Source organism: Anarhichas minor, unplaced genomic scaffold, assembly GCF_050575085.1.
Source record: "Anarhichas minor isolate MPS153535 unplaced genomic scaffold, ASM5057508v1 ptg000079l, whole genome shotgun sequence".
In the NCBI taxonomy this organism is placed as follows: Eukaryota; Metazoa; Chordata; class Actinopteri; order Perciformes; family Anarhichadidae; genus Anarhichas; species Anarhichas minor.
The window spans coordinates 510,001-530,635 of record NW_027466525.1 but is presented as its reverse complement, the minus strand read 5'-3'; the positions used below and the strand labels follow the sequence as shown (position 1 = coordinate 530,635).

Below are 20,635 nucleotides of genomic sequence, written 5' to 3'. Positions count from 1 at the left end.
CTGGGCCTTACATAGTATTTATATATATATACAGTATATATATATATATACAATTATCTGTTTTTATTATTATTTTATTGGGGCAAAGGGCAGGACACAAACCAGTGGTATAGTGACATGAAATACATAAAAACAGGAGTACAGACAAAGCAAAACCAAAAAACACAAAATTAATAAATTAAAAGTAAAAAGATGACAATATTATTGTAATTATAAAATGGCAAACCAGTTATTGTTACTAAGGGTGATTCTGTATGAATGGTAATAGTAATACAAAAATAAAATAATAATATTTTCTTTTAATAATAAAATTATATTAATAATACAAAAATGCATGATAATAATTATAATAAAATAATTATAATAAAATAATAATAATGATGCAAAATGCATAATAATAATAACAAACAAGTGGGCCCCTCCAAGTATCGGATATTAATATATAATAATATAAATAAAGCCACGTGTCAGCAGCAGTATTTCTCGACCGGCTGTCTGACAGCAGCTCCACGTGCTCTTTCTGTTTACATTCTGAGGAGGAAGCACGCGCCAGTCGCATCTCGCTCTCCCATTGGCTCAACGTCACGGAGGCTCCTCCCTTTAAGGCGGGACTCGCTATGCGGAAGCAGTTCCGATGCCGCGTAAAAAAGAGAAGTTAAATAACTCCCGTTAAGCGGAACGTATTATGAACGTAAGCGACGGTGAAACGCGGTAAATAACCCCGTTAATCGCGTCATAACGGGTCCGATTCATTATTATCGGATAATAAATAATCACATTTTAAACGCTTCGCTTGTTGCACGTTTGCGGCAAAAAAATTCCGCCGAGATTTGAACATTTAGCGCGGTTCTGCGAAACCGGGAACGCGCATGCGCAGTGGGGCCGCGAGACAGACCTATGCGGATATAAGAAGGATTGGCGCCGGCGCCACAGCTGATTTATGCATTCATCCATTCATTCAACCATCGATCACCGAGGAGGTAAGACCACCGAGCCGTACGTCGCGTTTATACCCAAACACACAGTTTATTAACATGTTATTACTGGTATTGTCTCTTTAAGGGCCGCGTCGCACGATTACAGCTTAAATACGCGTTTATCTCAACGTAGTTTGGATTTAAATCTGTGAAAGCGAGGCTCTGCCGCCTCATCGTAGCTCTAACGTGTATCTTAACCGTAATACAATGGTTTCCCTCCTTAACTACAGTCTGCGGTTCCTCGGTAGACTCGTCCGTGTTGTTCTGGGTGTGTCATTAGTGAGTATTTGCGTGTTTTAGTGGAGTTTGTGTGTAAAGTGTATGTGATTCCTGCAGCTCCCCCTCTCTCCGCCTCGCGGTGGTCTCTCTTTGCCCGACTTTTAATGGCGCTTTTTGGACCTTTTTATACGGATTGTGGTTCCGATCGGTAGTTCCGATGAGCGTAATCTACCGGCGGAGCTCAGTTTAAAGTCAACGCGGTTCTTCTCGGGTCGTTTCTGCTCGTTTCCCTCCCGGAGCTGGACGAGGGCTTCGGGCTCGAATCCTCCCGCTTCTGAGCTTCTGAGCTTCGGAAATTGGCGCGTCTTTGAGTTTCAATCCCTCAAATAAAGTCCATATTTCTGCGTTTTTCTTCATAAAAACTACCCGGATGTCGCATCGAGACGTTTGCTTCACACCTCGGGGTGATGAATTTAGGATAAAAAGCAGAATTTGTGAGTTTTTTTTGTTTGAAATCGAGGGAACAAACAGCCCCCCTCCTTCTGTTCCTCTAGTCAGCACACTAGCGCACACACAGCCTGGCTGGGCTCTACTCTTTTATTATTATTAATATTGTGATTATTATTATTACATCTTGTGTCACTCCGTCATGATGACATCATGTTAATCATCATCACGGTGCAGCTGTTGGTTGCTTGTGTGGCGCTCTGTGAGCTCTTCACTGGAGGACTCGAGCTATGAGCTAACTCTGCTCACCAGGGCTCCATGAGAGGCTCCTGGTGCATGCTGGGGCCCCTGTGCTCTCCAGGAGCCAGCTGGGCTCTTAATAACATCACTGTGGTGGTTTATACTGGGTCCTGGTCTTATTTAACCTCACACCAGGGACTCTAACATGTGTACTGGTAGCTTTGTTGGGGGCCTCCTCGGGGCCCTCCATGAGGTTCTGACGTGGTTCTAGGAGCCGTGGATGAATCCTATATTCATATATCAGCTGCGTGTGTCTCACCTGTGTTCTGTTTGTTTTGCAGCGGAGCCGTAAACCCACTCGACACCATGTTCAGACGCAGGTGAGCAGCTGCTGCCGTTTGTTCTCAGACTGCTGGTGTGGGGGCCGGTGAGGGCCCCTCACTGGACTTAAACATGTGTCGCATTATTTTCTGATATCAATAATAAGAAGAAGTTTGTGCCTCACGTTGATGTCCAGTCACACTAAACTTCAGTGTTACAATACTCACGTTAGAGCGTCTCTGACTTCATGACACTTGTAACAACTTTATTTAGAACGTGTGTGAAGTGATGAAGGTCCTCTGATCTCCGGTCTGGGTTCACAGCGTGAAGCTGACGTCTTTTTATTTAATCTTTATTCTTTATTTCAGCGGTCGCATCACTTTGCAAACCAGAGACTCAAACACACTCGAGCCGACGGTCCGAGCGCCGCTGAAGAGGAGGAAAGCAGAGGTTTGTGTTCATAAACAGCTGCTTCTGATTCGGTGTTTTCATTCTAATAATCCTGTAAATTAAGAGTTTAGCAGCGACAACAACTCACCCGTTCATTAATTTATCCTCCAGCCTTCAAAGAAGAAACTACAACCTGCTGCCAAGAAACAGAGCTATGAAATACAGGTCAGTGTGTGTGTGTGTGTGAGAGAGAGATAAGAGCAGTGTGTTATCAGTGTGTTGTGCCCCTCCCTCTCTCTGCATTCTGCCCTGTTGTTTAAAACTAGTTTCATGAGTTCCTAGTTTGTTTCCTCTCTTCTTTGTTGAGTGTCCATTTTGTTTCATGTATAAAATATCTGGTTTCTTTACATTTTAATGTATTTATTTAAGTTTTTTCCCCTCTTTGGTCTTCTACACACTATCTGTGTGTTTACTGCAGCAGCTCAAACTCGTGATTATATTAGTTTATGATATCAGATTAATCTTGATGAGGTCACGGTGCAGTACCTCATTTTCACCACAAGGCGTCACCGGTCGGCTTGGTATTAACTAGCAATAAATCATTTAATAACATATAAAGTTGCAACAATAAGAGAAAAATAGACATTTACAGTAAATACAGTCACTGGTCAGTTTGATGATGGTGAGTAGAGTTCTGTGGGAGCGTTATTGGTGCTTTGTGTTTGACAGTCTAATGATCTCGATCTGTTGAGTGTGAGTGTGTAGCAGACTAGATGCATCCAGAGTGAATCAGAGCTGGTGGGTTTGTTGTAGGAGACGAGGTCGTCCTGAGACTCACCGGCTGAATGTTTGTGTGTTTTCTAGACGTGTTGGTCGGAGGACGGAGCGAGTCCGTGCGTCCTCATAGAAACTCCTCACAAAGAGCTGGAACCTGCAGATCCGTCCAGCTTCAAGCAGTACACCTTCAAGAACCTCTTCATCCAGTCCTCCCCCATCCCCCGCCTCAGGTGTGTGCGTGTGCGTGTGTGTGTGTATACACTCAACACTGAGCTGTTTCTCCGCCCGACTGCTTTCAGACTCTAACGTGCTCGTTCACACTCTGTGAATTGATCTTTTAAAGTTACACGAACATGTTTAACATCGATTAACTGAAGCTGTGTTCCAAACCTCATTTGATTTATGTTAACTCTTAGTAGATGTCGCATCATATTGCCTTTATAAAGTACGTAGTGTTGCGTTCAGTTAAGAGACGCTACTTCCTCAAACTTTGAACCTCTTGCTTGTATATCTGCAAAGGATTGTGGGTCAGAAAAGGTCTGCAAAGTGCAACTGGATGCAGTTTATTTTGGGACGTACTGAATCTAATACTAAAGGTGTTTCTATAGTGTTGTGATATTTATTTCACATAGAAGGAACATCTGTTTAAATGAGCTGCAGCCTGAACTCTTTCCTCGTCTGCATGTTGAAGAAGCTAAAACAAAGATGGCCGACCTGTCATTGAGTTAAACCCCGCCTCTTCCTCCTCAGCTGGGCGAGCTCAGACGACGTGTGGATCAAGATGCTGAACAAGGAGCTGAAGTACGTCCACGACAAGAGCTACCTGCAGAGACACCCCAAGCTGCAGCCCAAGATGAGGGCCATCCTGCTGGACTGGCTGCTGGAGGTGACGCTGACGTCCTCCTCTACGTTCTTCTTATTGATGATCCGATGATCATAAACGCTTATTGAAGTATCGCTGCAGCTGTTAACGGCGTCTGTGTGTCCTGGCTGCAGGTGTGCGAGGTGTACTCGCTCCACCGGCAGACGGCCTACCTCGCTCAGGACTTCTTCGACCGCTTCATGCTGACTCAGGAGAACGTCAACAAGGACTACCTGCAGCTCATTGGGATCTCAGCGCTCTTCATCGCCGCCAAGATAGAGGTGAGTCCCTCCTCCTCATCATCAGTGTCTAAACACATACGCCAACGGTTCTGAATGTTTTTATTTGTGCTTCATGCATGTTGATGCACAAATAAATACAGAACAGAATTCATTAAAGACTTGATGTCGACAGTAAAATAAATTAAATCTTACGTTCGAATCGCACCACAAGTTCTTCTTCTTCTTCTGTTAAACACTTTTTGTTCTTCTTCTTCTCTTCAGGAGATCTACCCTCCTAAAATCACCGACTTCGCCTACGTCACAGATGGAGCCTGTGATATCTGGGACATCCAGCGCACAGAGCTTCACATCCTGAAGGTGAGCTTAATGAATGACGCGCTTAATGAATGACGCGCTTAATGAAGGACTCGGTTAATGAATGACGCGCTTAATGAAGGACTTGGTTAATGAAGGACTTGGTTAATGAAGGACTCGGTTAATGAATGACTCGGTTAATGAAGGACGCGGTTAATGAAGGACGCGGTTAATGAAGGACTCGGTTAATGAAGGACTCGGTTAATGAAGGACTCGGTTAATGAAGGACTCGGTTAATGAATGACTCGGTTAATGAATGACGCGGTTAATGAATGACTCGGTTAATGAATGACGCGGTTAATGAAGGACTCGGTTAATGAAGGACTCGGTTAATGAAGGACGCGGTTAATGAAGGACGCGGTTAATGAAGGACGCGGTTAATGAAGGACGCGGTTAATGAAGGACTCGGTTAATGAAGGACGCGGTTAATGAAGGACTCGGTTAATGAAGGACTCGGTTAATGAAGGACGCGGTTAATGAAGGACGCGGTTAATGAAGGACTCGGTTAATGAAGGACGCGGTTAATGAAGGACGCGGTTAATGAAGGACGCGGTTAATGAAGGACGCGGTTAATGAAGGACGCGGTTAATGAAGGACTCGGTTAATGAAGGACTCGGTTAATGAAGGACTCGGTTAATGAAGGACGCGGTTAATGAAGGACGCGGTTAATGAAGGACGCGGTTAATGAAGGACGCGGTTAATGAAGGACGCGGTTAATGAAGGACTCGGTTAATGAAGGACGCGGTTAATGAAGGACTCGGTTAATGAAGGACGCGGTTAATGAAGGACGCGGTTAATGAAGGACTCGGTTAATGAAGGACTCGGTTAATGAAGGACGCGGTTAATGAAGGACGCGGTTAATGAAGGACGCGGTTAATGAAGGACGCGGTTAATGAAGGACGCGGTTAATGAAGGACTCGGTTAATGAAGGACGCGGTTAATGAAGGACTCGGTTAATGAAGGACTGAGGGAGACGTGCCAGAAAGCAGTTTAGTGTTGTGAATCATCTTATGAAACAGATGAAAAGTGTGTAAAAAGTAAACGCCTTCTTCTAGAAAGATGTGTCATTTATATATATAATAGTAAGATGCTCTCATAAGTACCCTATGGTGTTCTATTGGAAGAGGTACTGTTGTACTCCTTTAGAGCCGGGCTGGTACACCGCCCCTCTCTCTGTTGACCCGTGTGGTGTCCTCGTCCTGCAGGCCTTGAACTGGAGTCTCTGTCCCGAGACGCCGATCTCCTGGCTGAAGCTGTACGTTCAGGTCGAAGCTCAGACGGACGAAGAGAACTTCCTGGTGCCGCAGTTCTCCCAGGAAACGTACATCCAGATCACACAGGTAGCTTCACACACACACACACACACACACACACACCACCATCCTCACGTTGAGACAATCCGACTGACTGCTGCCGTCTGTGTTGCAGCTGCTGGACCTGTGCATGCTGGACATCAACGCGTTGGACTTCAGCTACAGTGTTCTGGCTGCAGCCGCCTTCTGCCACTTCTCCTCGTTTGACGTCGTTCATAAAGTCTCAGGTGAGTTTGATTTCCTCACCTGCACATCTCTGATGATCACGCTGCGGCTTCTTGTTGGGTGCTAACCGTTTATATTACAACAAACAAAACAATAGAATCTATAAATCCAACAAGTGTTACCAATGATGGGGAGAAAATAGAGTCTCTATGTGTTAGAAATATTAAACTATTGACATGTTTCAGCCTCTCCTCTCTCCTCTCTCCTCTCTCTCCTCTCTCTCTCTCTCTCCTCTCCTCTCCTCTCTCTCTCCTCTCCTCTCTCCTCTCTCCTCTCTCCTCTCTCCTCTCTCCTCTCCTCTCTCCTCTCCTCTCTCCTCTCTCCTCTCCTCTCTCCTCTCTCTCTCCTCTCCTCTCTCCTCTGTGTTCACTTCCTGTAGTTCAGTCAGTGTCTCCTCCTTGTAGTCACATGACTGTTGGTCTCAGATGAATCAATCATGACTTCATAGTTTCACACTTTAATGTTTTTACACATCCTGGTTAAAGTGAACTCTTTATTAGAGACATTTATAATGAGAACATGAAGAATAAAATGTTTTGATTAAATATAAACAGTTTCTGCAGCTTTTTCTGACTAAAGCGTTGGTCACAGATGATGTGTTTAAGGACTGTCGGAAAGATGAAAATCACAAGATTATGAGTTTTTACAGCTTCTGACTGATAAACGGTGAAGTTTTGATCGTTTAATGAAAACATGCTTTTCCATCCCTTCAGCAGGTTTATGGGTTCATAGGTCTGACGTCATTGAGCGTCATAATGCAGTAAATATAAGTAGCTGACCCACCCCCCCCCCCCCCCCCCCCCATATGTGTGTCCTCAGGCCTGACATGGGACGGCGTGTCTCCTTGTGTTCGGTGGATGAGTCCCTTCATGGACGTCCTGCGATCTCAAGACGCACCGCAGCTCAAGAGCTTCCCCAGAGTGAAGGCCGACGCCCGGCACAACATCCAGACACACGTGGCCTATCTGGACCTGCTGGTGAGACGTACGCACGCACACACACACACACACACACACACACTCTCACACACTCCTGTTACAGCCAAAGATCAATAAATAAAATCAGGATTTAATAATCTGACTTTTCTGATTCTCGATGCTCTTTTCAACCTTTTTATCTAAAAATCTCCAAACATTATTATTATTATTATTATTATTTAATAAATAAAAGAAACAAGAGGACATAAGTCTTAAATATTTACACACCAATATGTGCGTTGAACGGATATCTTTCTTGTAAAACTACAGTATTAATTATAAAACTACATTATTAAGGACGAACTATAGAGACGACTTTCAAACAGAAAAAACACTAAAATGCTAAACTTTATAATAAATGTATTTTGGTTTCTTTATGTTCAACCTTATGAAGAGGAGAAATAGAAACTAATAACTTTTAGTTTACATATTGATTATATTAAACTTTATTTATTGTTTTTAAATAAGGTTATAAATCTCCAAAGCAACAATAAAATGTTATTAATAAATGGTTGAATATGAATAATCAAAGTGTTATAACTTGATTGTAATAAAATGACTCCTTTTGAAAGAAGTCTGTTTCTTTACGTGTTACAGCCTCTAATACTTTATAAATGTGTTCAATTCTCTCATGTGGTGTTAATAGGTTTCCACACATTTAATAACTTTAATAACGTCTGTTAAAAGTTCTCTGCACGTATACACATCACTTTATATCAGCTGATATTTTTGAAAACTCCTTTTTCAGATGTCTGAACATTTTGACTCCAATAAACTAAATAAACATTTTCTTTAGTTTTTATCTCTTTATTTAGTAAAGTGACTTAAAGCAGAAACTCGTTTAGTTCTCACCAAATATGTATAAATAAATATCTATTTCTTTACGTTTAGCTGCTATCGGCTAACAAAGAAAACGAGCTCACTGAGCGCGCTCAGAATCTTCTTCTCTGGTATTTGATGCAGCTTTTGTCGCTGCCGACTGTTGACTAACATATCATATTATATTTATTTTGAAACTTAAAGGATAAATACCAGTTTACTGTATGTGTATGTGTATGTGTGTATGTATGTACATACTCGGTGAACAATGAGACGTTTAAGTTGTAACGTGACTGACGTTGACTCGTTTCCTGCAGAGGACGTCTCGGGACCGTCAGCTCGACAGCCTCGACTGTCAGCTGTCGCCTGTCGCCGTGGGAACGATCCTGACTCCGCCCAGCAGCACAGAGAAACCAGCCAATCACTGAGCTCGCTGCCTGTAGCACCTTTTGTTTTGTTTTTCAGCAACACTAAATCAGGAACTGATTCCTCTTTTTATTTGATTTATATTCATTTGGTTTTAGAAACTTTTGTTTTAAACATTTTCCAGACAAGTAGTGTAATGTTGGTCTCAGCAGCAGCAGCTCTACATGTAATACTCGATGGTGCTTCAGTCAGACTCTCTGAACTGTGACGTAGAGTTAATTATTATCTCCACTAGACTAAAGTGAGTAAACTCCACGAAGACGTTTCCCTCTGAAGCAGGTCCGCTCTGACTCACGAGCCGCACGAACAAACAGACACTTTATTTGTTGAACATCCAGAAACCTGCAGGTGTTTGTGAACGCACCCCGGCCCGTTTGTGTGCCTCAATAATCCTTTTTTTTTTTATTTTAATTTTCTTTTAATCTTTATTATTGTTGCAACCTGGTTGCACATTCTTGTTACATTCCTGGGAAACTTGACATGCAACAGAAAACTGCACACGATTGTGCAGAATGTTTGCTTTCCTCTCAGTTTTAAGTGCTTGTATTTATTGATGAGCCTTCGTGTGTAGGACGAGATGTTTATATGTAAAAACAAACGAGTGATGAACGACATCACTTTGATTTGCTGCCAAATGCAAAAGCTATTTATGATTTTGCTCAGTGACACATGTTGTTGCGTTGCTGTTCATCATTAACTGTTGTACACTTGTTAGTGCCTTTTAAAATAAATATGAACTGTGACTGTAACCCTGAGACCTCTGCAGTGAACCAACCAGCATGTGAACTGTGTACATGTTCAACAATGTACCTTTGTGTAAATAGAGCAATTCAGAAATGTGTGATTTTCTATCATATTGGAATGTTTTAATAAATGAAGTCGGATGACACTTTGGTGTGAAGTTTTCTTCAACATACGACATGATGCCTCGTTGCAACGTTTGAAGTTACAATTTACTGACTTTTTTGATGAATTATACAAAGACTAAATATATATTTGATATAATTATGACTTTTTATTTTGCCTTTTTATGAAGTTTAAATAAATACTATATTAAGACTTTAATGAGTTTCTCTTTTTTAACAACTCTAATATCATTTTTTATGACTTAAAAGAAACTACTATGACTTTATTTTATTTTATTATTATTCTATTCTATACATTCTAAAGCTTTTTGATACATAGTGTACTATTACTTCTGTGATTTCATGACATTAGTTTGGGTTTTTCTCCCTTTTTGACACTAAACTGACTCTTTGACATGTTATAATAATCTTATAACTACATTGTGATTAAATATGTATTTAAAATGTAAAAAAATAAAGTAATAGTATATAGTGTGTTAAACTTTCTAAAAAAGTGTCCTGTGCGACTATTTAATCACACACACACACACTGATGAGCAGCTAAACCTGTTAGATGTAGTGAAGTATAAAGTTGCATAAAAGTGGAAAAGTACCTCAAGTTTGTACAAAAGAGAAGTTTGAAACAGGAATTTAACGTGTAGAGTTGATATCTTGATACATGCAGTAATCAGATTACCTGTGCTTCATGTTTCCGTGGATGAAGTCTTCTCTGCTTCTGTGAAGAGTAACGATACTTCTCTGCTTTTGTGAAGAGTAACGATACTTCTGTGAAGAGTAACAATACTTCTCTGCTTTTGTGAAGAGTAACGATACTTCTGTGAAGAGTAACAATACTTCTCTGCTTTTGTGAAGAGTAACGATACTTCTGTGAAGAGTAACGATACTTCTCTGCTAGTTTCCACATCGCAGCGATGACGAGCAGGAACCTTCACACAGTTTATGAGACGTCTGCAGCTGCACGAGGGAACAAAGAAGACTTCCAGCGGAGTGTTCACGAGACACCACATGTGTTAGAAAATAAAATAAATACTTCAGGAGCTCATGAGCTGCTTTAGATTCAGAGAATCACGCACAGACACGCGCACACACGCACACGACCCAGAGTCATGACAAAAGGTTGAATAGTGACCGTGGCATTCGCCCGTGTTTGGTGGCTTGGCATTCCTGTGTACAAGTGTGTGTGTGTGTGTGTGTGTGTGTGTGTGTGTGTGTGTGGTGTGACACTAATATGCACTGAGAGACAAACTGAAGCTAGGGGAGGTTTTGGAGTTGGGGGGTCAGAGGTCACAGTCTGGTCTGGTCTGACAGCAGTGGGCGGGACTCTCATGAGTTGTCATCGTGCTGCAGGACCTGATTGGACCAGCAGCTGCAGTCTTCTTCAATCCAGCATGATGTTCATTTAGTAACTTCTGGTCCGTTAGAGTCAAACAGACCAGAGGAACATTCTAGAAGCCTTCAACACATCTAGTTCATTCAGCAGTGTCTGCACGTCCCCCTCCTTGTCCATTGTTACTGAGATAATTGTCATGAACTTGACATGTTTATATATATTCATATATTTTTGTCAAGCTGAGGGGAAAACTCTCAGGACATTTGAGTAAATCACCTTTTCAAATGATTGTTTAATCATCACTTCATCTGATGGAGACCTGTGCTGTGTTTGTGTACATTTAGTATGTTGAAACTTTGAGCCAAAGTAATTTAAAATACTGTGAACAACAAACTGTCAGAGAGTGAAAACCGTGCAGTCAGCTTCATCTCACGGTTCACCGCATGGTGGCAGTGTTGCCTCATAAACCACTACAAGTACCACCAACCATTACCACAGTATGTACTATATACTCAGAACAATCTTAATACGTCCCATTACTGTTAATGCTTTGTTTTGTTAACTGGGCAAAACTAGCTGCCGAGGAAGATCATGATCACGATCAAAAGCTCCAGAAGAGCTGCTAAATGGTGGTGACGTGGTTTTGTTGTTTTACGCAAACAGGAAATGATGAATAACATCATCAGAATTAGAAAATATCTTACCTACTTTATTTTTTAAAAACAAAGCGGTTTTACTACTATTTAGTTGTTTTTGTTGCGAAATGCATTGTGGGAAAACTGCATCAGTATAAAGCTCAAACATAGTTTTTTTTGGGGTACTTTTTGTAAACTAAGTACATTTAAGTACTGTACACATTTGAGGTCAAGTATTCCGTTTTCTTTATACTTCTGCTTCACACATTTTATTAAATATGTTGATAAAGATTAAACTAATTGTGAAACCATTTCTCTCTATTTTCACTATTTTTACAAACCAAACAATGAATAGATTAATGGAGAGAATAATCAGCAGATTATTCCATCATGAAAATAATCATAAATGAGCTTTAACTACTTCAACTGATTATATTGAAGCAATATTCTCAATGCAGGACTTTACTTGTAGCAGAGTATTTTCACCGTGTGGTGTTTGTACTTGTATTGCATTAAAGGATCTGAATACTTCCCCCACTACTGTGTTTTTGACATGTTTTCAAAGTGAACACATATCTAGTGTAAAGATAAGATATTGTATTTCCTTAATTCAAGTCTTTCACATTTCTTCTTCTCTTCCTCTAAATCTGAAACCTAAACTGAGCAAAAGAGCAACGACGCAAAGATTTGGGGGAAAAGCAGTTTTTATTAAAAGTCATATACAAAAGGAATATTCCATGTTAGGATGCTATAAAACGTCCATATGTACATCGTATCACACAGATCAACAGCGCTGAATGACACTTTACTCATTCTGTCAAACACACACACACGCACACACACACACAGACGCACTGAACTGCTTTAAAAGCTCTGGATTTAAACAAACACCCGATGTGTCACACGTCAAAAGCTTCACATGAGTTTAGAAAAAAACACCTGTGTTATTCCATTTGGATGCATAGCTTTGAGTACAATTCTTTTCAGAGCTTTTATTTTGAAATCCAGGTACCAGAAGAGAAAACTGTACGACTGACTGACCTGAAGAGAAATAAAAAAAAAACATTAAAACATCTGGATTTCTTTGCCTGTGTCGGCATTTTGTCGTCCGAGGATTGAGTGATGCTCTGCTCAAGTAAAGACTCACTTTGATCAAATAACAGAGTTTATATTAAACTCTCTGATTGTACTCTCGGCCGGCCTTGGACCCCTTAGACCTCTCTACACGTACGAATAAAACTACATTCATCAGGCGGTGTAATGACAACATGCGGAGCTGAGAGGTAGGCTGGGAAACACAAAGGTCACATCGTCTTTCTGTAATTTGGTTGTTTGGAAAGCGGTGGAAGGAAAACATGTTAAAAACGCATCTTTTTTTGGTCCTTAATGTTACCTTCAGGGAGACGTTCTAACAAACCGGCAAAATAAAGGTTTACAGCAAAGCAAAGAACTGCATTTAATGAAAAGACGACTGAATTCAAGTGGAAATCAATCTGCAAGCTGAGAGCAACACAGAATCACTGATTTTAAGGGTAACTTGGTATATTTACCTACTTTGAGGTACTTGTACTGCTACTTTATACATCTCAGAGGGAAGTATTGTACTTTTTACTCACTTATTTGATAACTTTACTTTTAATATATACTTTGCAAATAATTTGGCCTGTTAATCAAAACGATCAAAACAGGTCGTAAAGAGCCCAAATATTCTGCAATAATGTGAATTCATCTTTAATAAAATCAGGAATTTGTGTTGAAAACATTGTCCTGCAGTCATCGGATCGTGTACGTTCTCAAATCTGGACCTGCAGACAATTAAAACTTGAGTTTGTTTTGTGCTTCCTCAACAGTTTTGTGATTAAATAACTTTATTGACAAGAGAGTTTTTTGTTGAAGTACCTATAGTGAAAAAAACATCAACTTTTATCATTTAGCGGGACGTTACTGTGTTTAATTTAGCTGAAGCTAATTGCTAGTGCTAATCCCTAATGCTAATTGCTAGCATGCTGACTGTTGTTATGGTTAGGTGAGAGTACTGTAAAGAGTGCTATTTTGACAAAATACAGTATAAACTCATATAAACATTTATGAATTTGAGTTTACATGAAAGGCTGGAATATGTGCATGCTAGCCTTTAGCACTAGCACTAGCTATGTGTATGCTAATTGAAAGGCTAATGGCTACTCTTCACTAATAGAGTGCCGAAGTCCCGCCCCCTTCCGTTGGACCACCACAGGACTTTATTTTGGAAAATATATGTACAATAATAAATGTCGAGAGACACATCATTTTTGGAACCCGTTTGAATTGTGTCGTGAATTATACAACTAACTAACTCAGCTATGTTCGAAAGGTAACGTTATCTAGCTAGCTAGCTAACTCAGCTATGTTCGAAAGGTAGTGTTATCTAGCTAGCTAGCTAACTCAGCTATGTTCGAAAGGTAGCATTATCTAGCTAGCTAGCTAACTCAGCTATGTTCCAAAGGTAGCGTTATCTAGCTAGCTAGCTAACTCAGCTATGTTCCAAAGGTAACGTTATCTAGCTAGCTAACTCAGCTATGTTCCAAAGGTAACGTTATCTTAGCTGATGTGTTTTATCTTAGTGACTCTTTTTATCAGGAAGATAAAGAGCGAGTGAGACCTCGTTATTGTAGTGAGAACATCCGGTTACTAAACTCACAGACATCGTAGTTTCAGAGAGAAAGGTTACTTTTGGGTGTGTCGTCTCTCTAATTACGTATTTTCAGTCTTATACTTCAACCGCTTTATGAAAAATTGCAACTTTCTTAAGGAGCAAAGTTATCTTTTAAATCGACAAACATCACATGTGTAATTAATGGTACAATTTAAACTGCATTAAATACATTATTTGCCTCTCACCATCCCGTGGTGGTCCACTGGAAGGTCGTGTTTCAACCAATGGAAGGAAGTCGCTGTGCAAGTTTAAACCACAATATGTAGAATTGAAATACTTTGACTTCTAAATACCACATTGGTTTTCAGCTGAAACAAGTGGTTTGTATTTATTCTCTCTGGTCTGTTCTGGCTCAATGAACTCGTCTCAACTTTAACGTCCGAATAACAAAAACTAAAACACGCCACCCAGCACGCTAACACGACGCACAAGGTTTCTACAAGGCAGTATAAAAATATTCTCTCACCTGAAATCCATACTATCTTATTCTACATGTCGGACAGTGTTTCACCCCGTGAGCTCACAAGCAGCTTTTATTTCTCAAACATTTTTTTTTTTACTGGCGAAACAGTCCACTAGTGCAACAGGAAGGTAGAAAAGAGGACCGTAAAAGCTGGTTATTGTGTTCGTTGGAGGTTCATCTGTGTTTCTTAAGAGAAGTTCGTCCTTGGGAGAATTTTATTTGTCAAAGTTCAAACTGTGGGGGTGCAGGTATAAAAAAAAACAGATGAAAATGCCCTTAAAGAAGAAGTTATTTTTGTAAGATTCACATCAAGGCCTTGATGTTGTTAACAAATGAACCAGAATCATTCTCTCAGTCACCCACAACATTCCAGACACAGTTCGGTGGTAATATTCCTCCAAAAACAGTCAACATTTACTCTGAAAGTCCACGTATTCAGGAACAAAAGTCAGCGACCCACAAAAACTGCCGACAAATGAAATAAAGACGACGTGTTCCTGTGTGAAGCTGGTACATGAAGCCACTGAACTCTGAACTTCTTTTGTCCTGCAGCTTGTTTTGTTTCTTCTTACATGAAGAAACATCCGGATCACAGGATGAACCTGCAGCCCTTGAACGCGTCACGGAGGAAACGGAGCGGCTGCGTTCACGTCGGATTCACCAACAGCGGACGGGATGATCGATGTTTGGAGGTTTTTTGGGGGATTTGACAACTTGTCTAAACACAAACAGGGAGACGATCTGTGTCTTTGTGGGCTGGATTTTTAACAAACAAAAAATAAGAGCTGAAAGGATTTGTCATTATGTTACAAAAATATTTAGTTTATTAGTAATTTTTCAATCATAAATACTTCTGGATCTCTTTCTTTCTTTGTCCTACGTGATAATAAATATCTTTAAAAAAGACAGTCTCTCTGCAGCAAACTGGTTCAAATCCAAAATGTGTGAAATGCATTCTGGGTAAACAAATACACCAGAAATGAGAAACTCTTTACTTTGAACCAGTTTGTTTGTGTCTGAACTCAAACTAAACTTAAAGACGTTTGTTCTGCTCCTCATGGCTGATTACAGGTTGAATAGTTGGTCCCGCCTTTAATGAGGAGCCAGCAGCCAATCAGGACTGAGGATTTTGATTGTCAGTCAATTGGTGTGCACCCATGCAAGCTGATTGGTCCTCATGGCTGAGTGGGCGGGACATCTTTGTGACTTTCTCTTTTTCATATTATTGCACCTTAACAAAACTTTTCTTTCAGATTAATCTAATTCTTTCTCAATATTTCTAAAATGTTTGCATTTATAATCCATTCATTTAAAAATATCTTGTGAACAAGAAACAAACGTCACCAAACATTTACTTCTTTTTTGTGTATTGTTTCCCCTTCATTACTTCTCTGGTGCCTCTCGCTTCCTTTAACTCCCATACATGAACTTTAATCTGAGGTTTAATGAACCAAAAAGAACAGAAAATATCTGTAGACCTTCTCCTAAAGCCTCAAACTGTGTGAGGTCAATAAGAAGTGAACATATCCAGAACATAATTCAGGGTTTATTAAGAAGTTACGTGTTGAGGAGAAGCAGAATATTTCCTGTGTTTCCTTTCTGTTTTGTTGATGTCAAAATGGTGCATTTTCATGAGTAACGTATGTGTTTAAACAAAATATTTGAATAACATTGAATCACATGTTTGCTCCAAGGAGCCCTCGTTTGTAAATCTGGCCGTGACAATATAAAATTAATGATTTTTATTAATTAAATTCCAAGTTTAAATTGTGCATAACAAAAGAGCACCGTTCATTTTAATTGGGCATCAATATCATTATTCAATTTAACGGACATTTGCAATATAAAGATAAAATGTTTTAATAATGTATTTTGGTTTGTTTCAGATGTGAACGCAGCCCCGATTCCCTCCTGGTCCGTGTTAGCTGTGAGCTAGCTGTGTGTTAGCTGTGTGTTAGCCGTGAGCTAGCTGTGTTTGGGTTGTGGCGTCCCCTAGTGGTGGTGGTGAGGCAGGTGTTCGTGGCTGTGGCTCCTCTGTACGTACGCCACGGCGTCCCTGTACGTGAGGGACAGCTGGGGCCGATCGTACATCTTGCTCAGCGCCTGGAACTTTGGGCCCCACCGCGACAGCCTGTCGTAAACAAACCCTCCTTCGTCCTCCTCCTGCTCTTCCTCGGCAACGGCGGGGGCAGCGAGAATGTTTCTGTGTGACGCGGCCGACCCCAGCGAGCTGAGGCTTCCCGCCGTCGACCCCGAGCCCTCCACGCACCACACGTGGTAGGCGTCCGGTGGCAGCGCCTCACCGTCGTTGTCCGCCTCCCAGATGATTCGCGCCACGTAGCTTTTAAAGTCCACGCGGGAGCGCGACACCGACGTGGGGACCTCGCTCGCCTCCGTGTCCCGGCACGCGTGAGCGGCGTAGGAGGCGGCACTGGGGTAGCCGTTGGCGCCGCCGTGCTGGTAGTGGAGGTGGTGTTGGAGGTGTTGGTGGTGGTGGTGCTGCGGGATGCTGAGGTAGGGAGCGCCGGAGCTGCAGGAGGAGCCGGACGGGTGAACCTCCTCCTGGGAGCCGGGGGAGGATTTGATGAGCGGGGCGGTGGTGCAGGACGAGGACTGAGACAGACTGGAGCACAGAGGACGCTTCAGCTCCGTGATGTCGTATCCGTTCTGGAAGGAAAGAAAGGAAGGAAGGAAGGAAGTAAGTAAGTAAGGAAGGAAGGAAGGAACACATACACAGTTAGTGGTATTCGATCCTCGGTAGCTAGTTGAGAATCTGCTCAAATCTGCTTAGTTAGGTTTAAGAAAAGATCGTAAAATATTTAGTTAGGTTTAAGAAAAGATCGTAAAATATTTAGTTAGGTTTAAGAAAAGATCGTAAAATACTTAGTTAGGTTTAAGAAAAGATCGTAAAATATTTAGTTAGGTTTAAGAAAAGAACGTAAAATACTTAGTTAGGTTTAAGAAAAGATCGTAAAATATTTAGTTAGGTTTAAGAAAAGAACGTAAAATACTTAGTTAGGTTTAAGAAAAGAACGTAAAATACTTAGTTAGGTTTAAGAAAAGATCGTAAAATACTTAGTTAGGTTTAAGAAAATATCGTAAAATATTTAGTTAGGTTTAAGAAAAGAACGTAAAATACTTAAGTTAGGTTGAAGAAAAGATCGTAAAATACTTAAGTTAGCTTAAGAAAACATTGTAAAATACTTAAGTTAGCTTAAGAAAAGATCGTAAAATATTTAGTTAGGTTCAAGAAAAGTTCGTAAAATACTTCGTTTGGTTTAAGAAAAGTAAGTTAGGTTAAGAAAAGATCGTAAAATACTTAGTTAGCTTAAGAAAAGATCGTAAGTACACAAGTTCTACTTTTCTCTTACTGTGTTTTTTTGCTTCTTGTACATAAAAACATTCTGATTCTGTCGGTCAACAAAATGTTCTAGTTTCATAAAGCGAGCAGGGTCTTTCCTTTTCTTTATAAAAGAAAGCTGTTACGTAAAGAGCACAACGTCGTCCTCAGTGTGTGTGTGTGTCTGTATGTGTGTACCTGGTCCTGCTCGCCCCCCCCCTCCTCGTTGTAGTTGAGGATGTTTTCTCGGATGTCCTCCCAGCTCTCGTGTTCTGCTGGGATGTGGTAAACTCCTCGCTTCCTGAACTTGTTACGGCTGCCTTTCTGGTTCCACACCGTCACCGCCACCAGCACCGCTGCACACACACACACACACACACACACACACACACACACACACACACACACACACACACACACACACACACACACACACACACACACACACACACACACACACACACACACACACACAGGACAGTATTAATGTGAGTAAATGTGCACCACCGGGACACATTTCACTTCCTTCCTGTACGTTTGAGGCAGCAGCTCATTAAAGCTGCTCTGTGGAGTCACTTGGCCTCAATGTAAGTCAGTTATTTAGTATAATTATTATAAACGGGAGAACAACACGTTAGTGGAACGAGAATCTTTAACATCTTTCACTCGGTGAGCCAACATGTTTTTCAAGAAGCTTCCAAAACCCTCATTTAAACGTGTGTCCTCTTCAGGGATGGCCAGGAAGAGAGAGGGCGGATGGGAAATTAAGTCTTAATGTGGGGAAATGAAAAATACCATTGGTGGTCTTAAAGGGATTGTTCTGATATTATTATGTTATTCATTTTATTTCATGTTGTTTTGCTAATGTTATCATGATTGCAATAATGTGTATTATCTGTATTTTTAGCTTTTATTGTTTGTTTTGCAATTGACTTATTTCTGTTTTTATTCTCTTGTTTCACTTTCCACTCTGCTGCTGTCATCCTGCACATTAAAGGATCATCTTATTTTACAGTTTTTATTTCTGTTTTATTACATTTGATCATTTTAGTGTCTCACGTGTATTTGTCTCCAATTGTTCATTTTACATTTTTTTTATAACCACATTGTATGAAAGGTGCCATACGAATAAAGTTTGATTGAATGTTTACAGTTTTATTGTGTGACACAATAACACAAACTGAAGCTCCTGAGTCCTGAGAAGTAGAATCAGTGTTTCAGTGAATGGAGTCTGGCTCTGGTTCAGTACTGTCCCTTTAATTCATCACGACGTCCAGACTTTACGTAACTCTGTGACTTCACTGATCGATGAGAATGGAAAAAAAACGATTGATCGGCAAACTGTGACATGAGTTCAGAACAAGAGGAGACGAGTTCACATCACATTCAGAGTTTAACTATTTAACGGATAAACTAATAATCCTTCATGGTTTCTGACCTTTAGAAAAATACTTTTATGTGTTTTATATGAAAAGGACACGGAAGATTTAGGGAAACGGAGGACAGTAAATCTCTGTATTTTTAGATTCAGCTCTTACCGAAGAAGACGAGCAGACACATGCTGATGGCGAGGATGGAGCTGGGGCTGAGGGCGACCAGCCGCTGCCGTCTGAGGCCCAGCTCACAGCGCTGACCCTTGAAGCCGTCCCGGCAGCGGCACCGGTAGCTGTCGGGCGACAGCGGCTGGCAGACGCCGCCGTTGCGGCAGGAAGAAGCTCCGCAGGGCGACGGCTCGCAGCGCTGCTCACCGGAGTCCTCCGTCACCGTCACCTGACTGCCGGGGCACCTGGGAAACGGAGTCAAACACGTCAGAATAACACCAGCGCGTTCTGAAAAGTGAAGCCGATGCTGATTTCTTTCTTTCCTCCTCCCGTTCTTTCCTTCCTTCCTTCTCTATTTATTTCCTTCCTTCTTCCTTTCTTTTCTTATTATGGTCCATTTAGAGTCAAACAGACCATAAAGCAGGGGATGCTTTAGGGCGGGGCTACACAGTGATTGACAGGTCGACACCAGAGACGTCACTCCTCCTCAGTCCAGATATGGTCACTTCCTGTTCACTGGTTGTCAAAAAAAAAAAAAAAGATGGCGACGGACAAAGGGGCTTCAAAACGTCCACAACCTGACGGGTGACATTACCACGACTACGTCCACGTCCCATTGACATCTATGGGAGGAATGTGCGTCTCTTACTTGCACTGGTGTTTCCTCCACAGGTCGGTGCAGCGCAGAGGGCTGCGACACGGTTGGCTGCTGCAGGCGTCGCTGTGGCAACCCGAGGTGACGCCCCGCCTCTCCAGCACCGTCACCGAGTCCTGACTCCGCCCGTCCAGAGGGAGGACCTGAGAGTTAAAACGAACGTCCCGCAGACAACCTGAGAGAGACGGGGGGGGAAGGTCCGGTTTAAAGCTCGTAAATATGTTAGATGTGATTCATATGAGGAGGAAGAGGGGGAGGAGGAGGAGGAGGGAGGGAGAGAGAGGAGGAGGAGGAGGAGGAGGGAGAAGTCATGTTAAGAAATAAACAACAGGAGAATCCAGATCCTCACCCTGAAAGACGTCCTTGTCTCCCACCGTTACTCCGGCCTGTTGAACAACGATCTCTCTCCGGATCCCCAGTTGGCCCCGGACCTCCCGCCGCCCCCCCCCCTGCTCCAGCCTTAGCGTGAACAGGTTGTCGTGGCGACCGAGGCCGACCAGCACCCACTGCCCGATGTCCAC

The 20,635-nt window shown here is 41.7% G+C and overlaps 2 protein-coding genes across 2 annotated transcripts in view; one reads left to right on the top strand and one right to left on the bottom strand.

Moving 5' to 3' along the window:
* Positions 1-820: 820 nt before the first annotated feature.
* On the top strand, positions 821-9,642 carry ccne2 (cyclin E2). Its single transcript, XM_076081288.1, has 12 exons — positions 821-980; positions 2,225-2,263; positions 2,573-2,654; positions 2,766-2,819; positions 3,459-3,601; positions 4,122-4,257; positions 4,368-4,514; positions 4,737-4,832; positions 6,035-6,169; positions 6,258-6,369; positions 7,187-7,344; positions 8,481-9,642. The coding sequence occupies exons 2-12, from the start codon at positions 2,250-2,252 to the stop codon at positions 8,589-8,591; spliced, it is 1,188 nt and encodes a 395-aa protein (XP_075937403.1). The 5' UTR covers positions 821-980; positions 2,225-2,249; the 3' UTR covers positions 8,592-9,642.
* A 6,462-nt stretch (positions 9,643-16,104) lies between these two features.
* The window catches only part of LOC142937967 (neural-cadherin), a 117,120-nt gene continuing 112,589 nt past the window's right edge, over positions 16,105-20,635 (bottom strand). Inside the window, exons 31-35 of the mRNA XM_076081120.1 lie at positions 20,464-20,635; positions 20,109-20,289; positions 19,457-19,704; positions 18,117-18,274; positions 16,105-17,245 (exon numbers count right to left, since the gene is read on the bottom strand). The exon at positions 20,464-20,635 is cut by the window's right edge and continues 75 nt beyond it. Coding sequence (XP_075937235.1) covers positions 16,571-17,245; positions 18,117-18,274; positions 19,457-19,704; positions 20,109-20,289; positions 20,464-20,635 — 1,434 coding nt within the window. The 3' untranslated portion in view covers positions 16,105-16,570. The remainder of the gene's footprint in view (positions 17,246-18,116; positions 18,275-19,456; positions 19,705-20,108; positions 20,290-20,463) is intronic.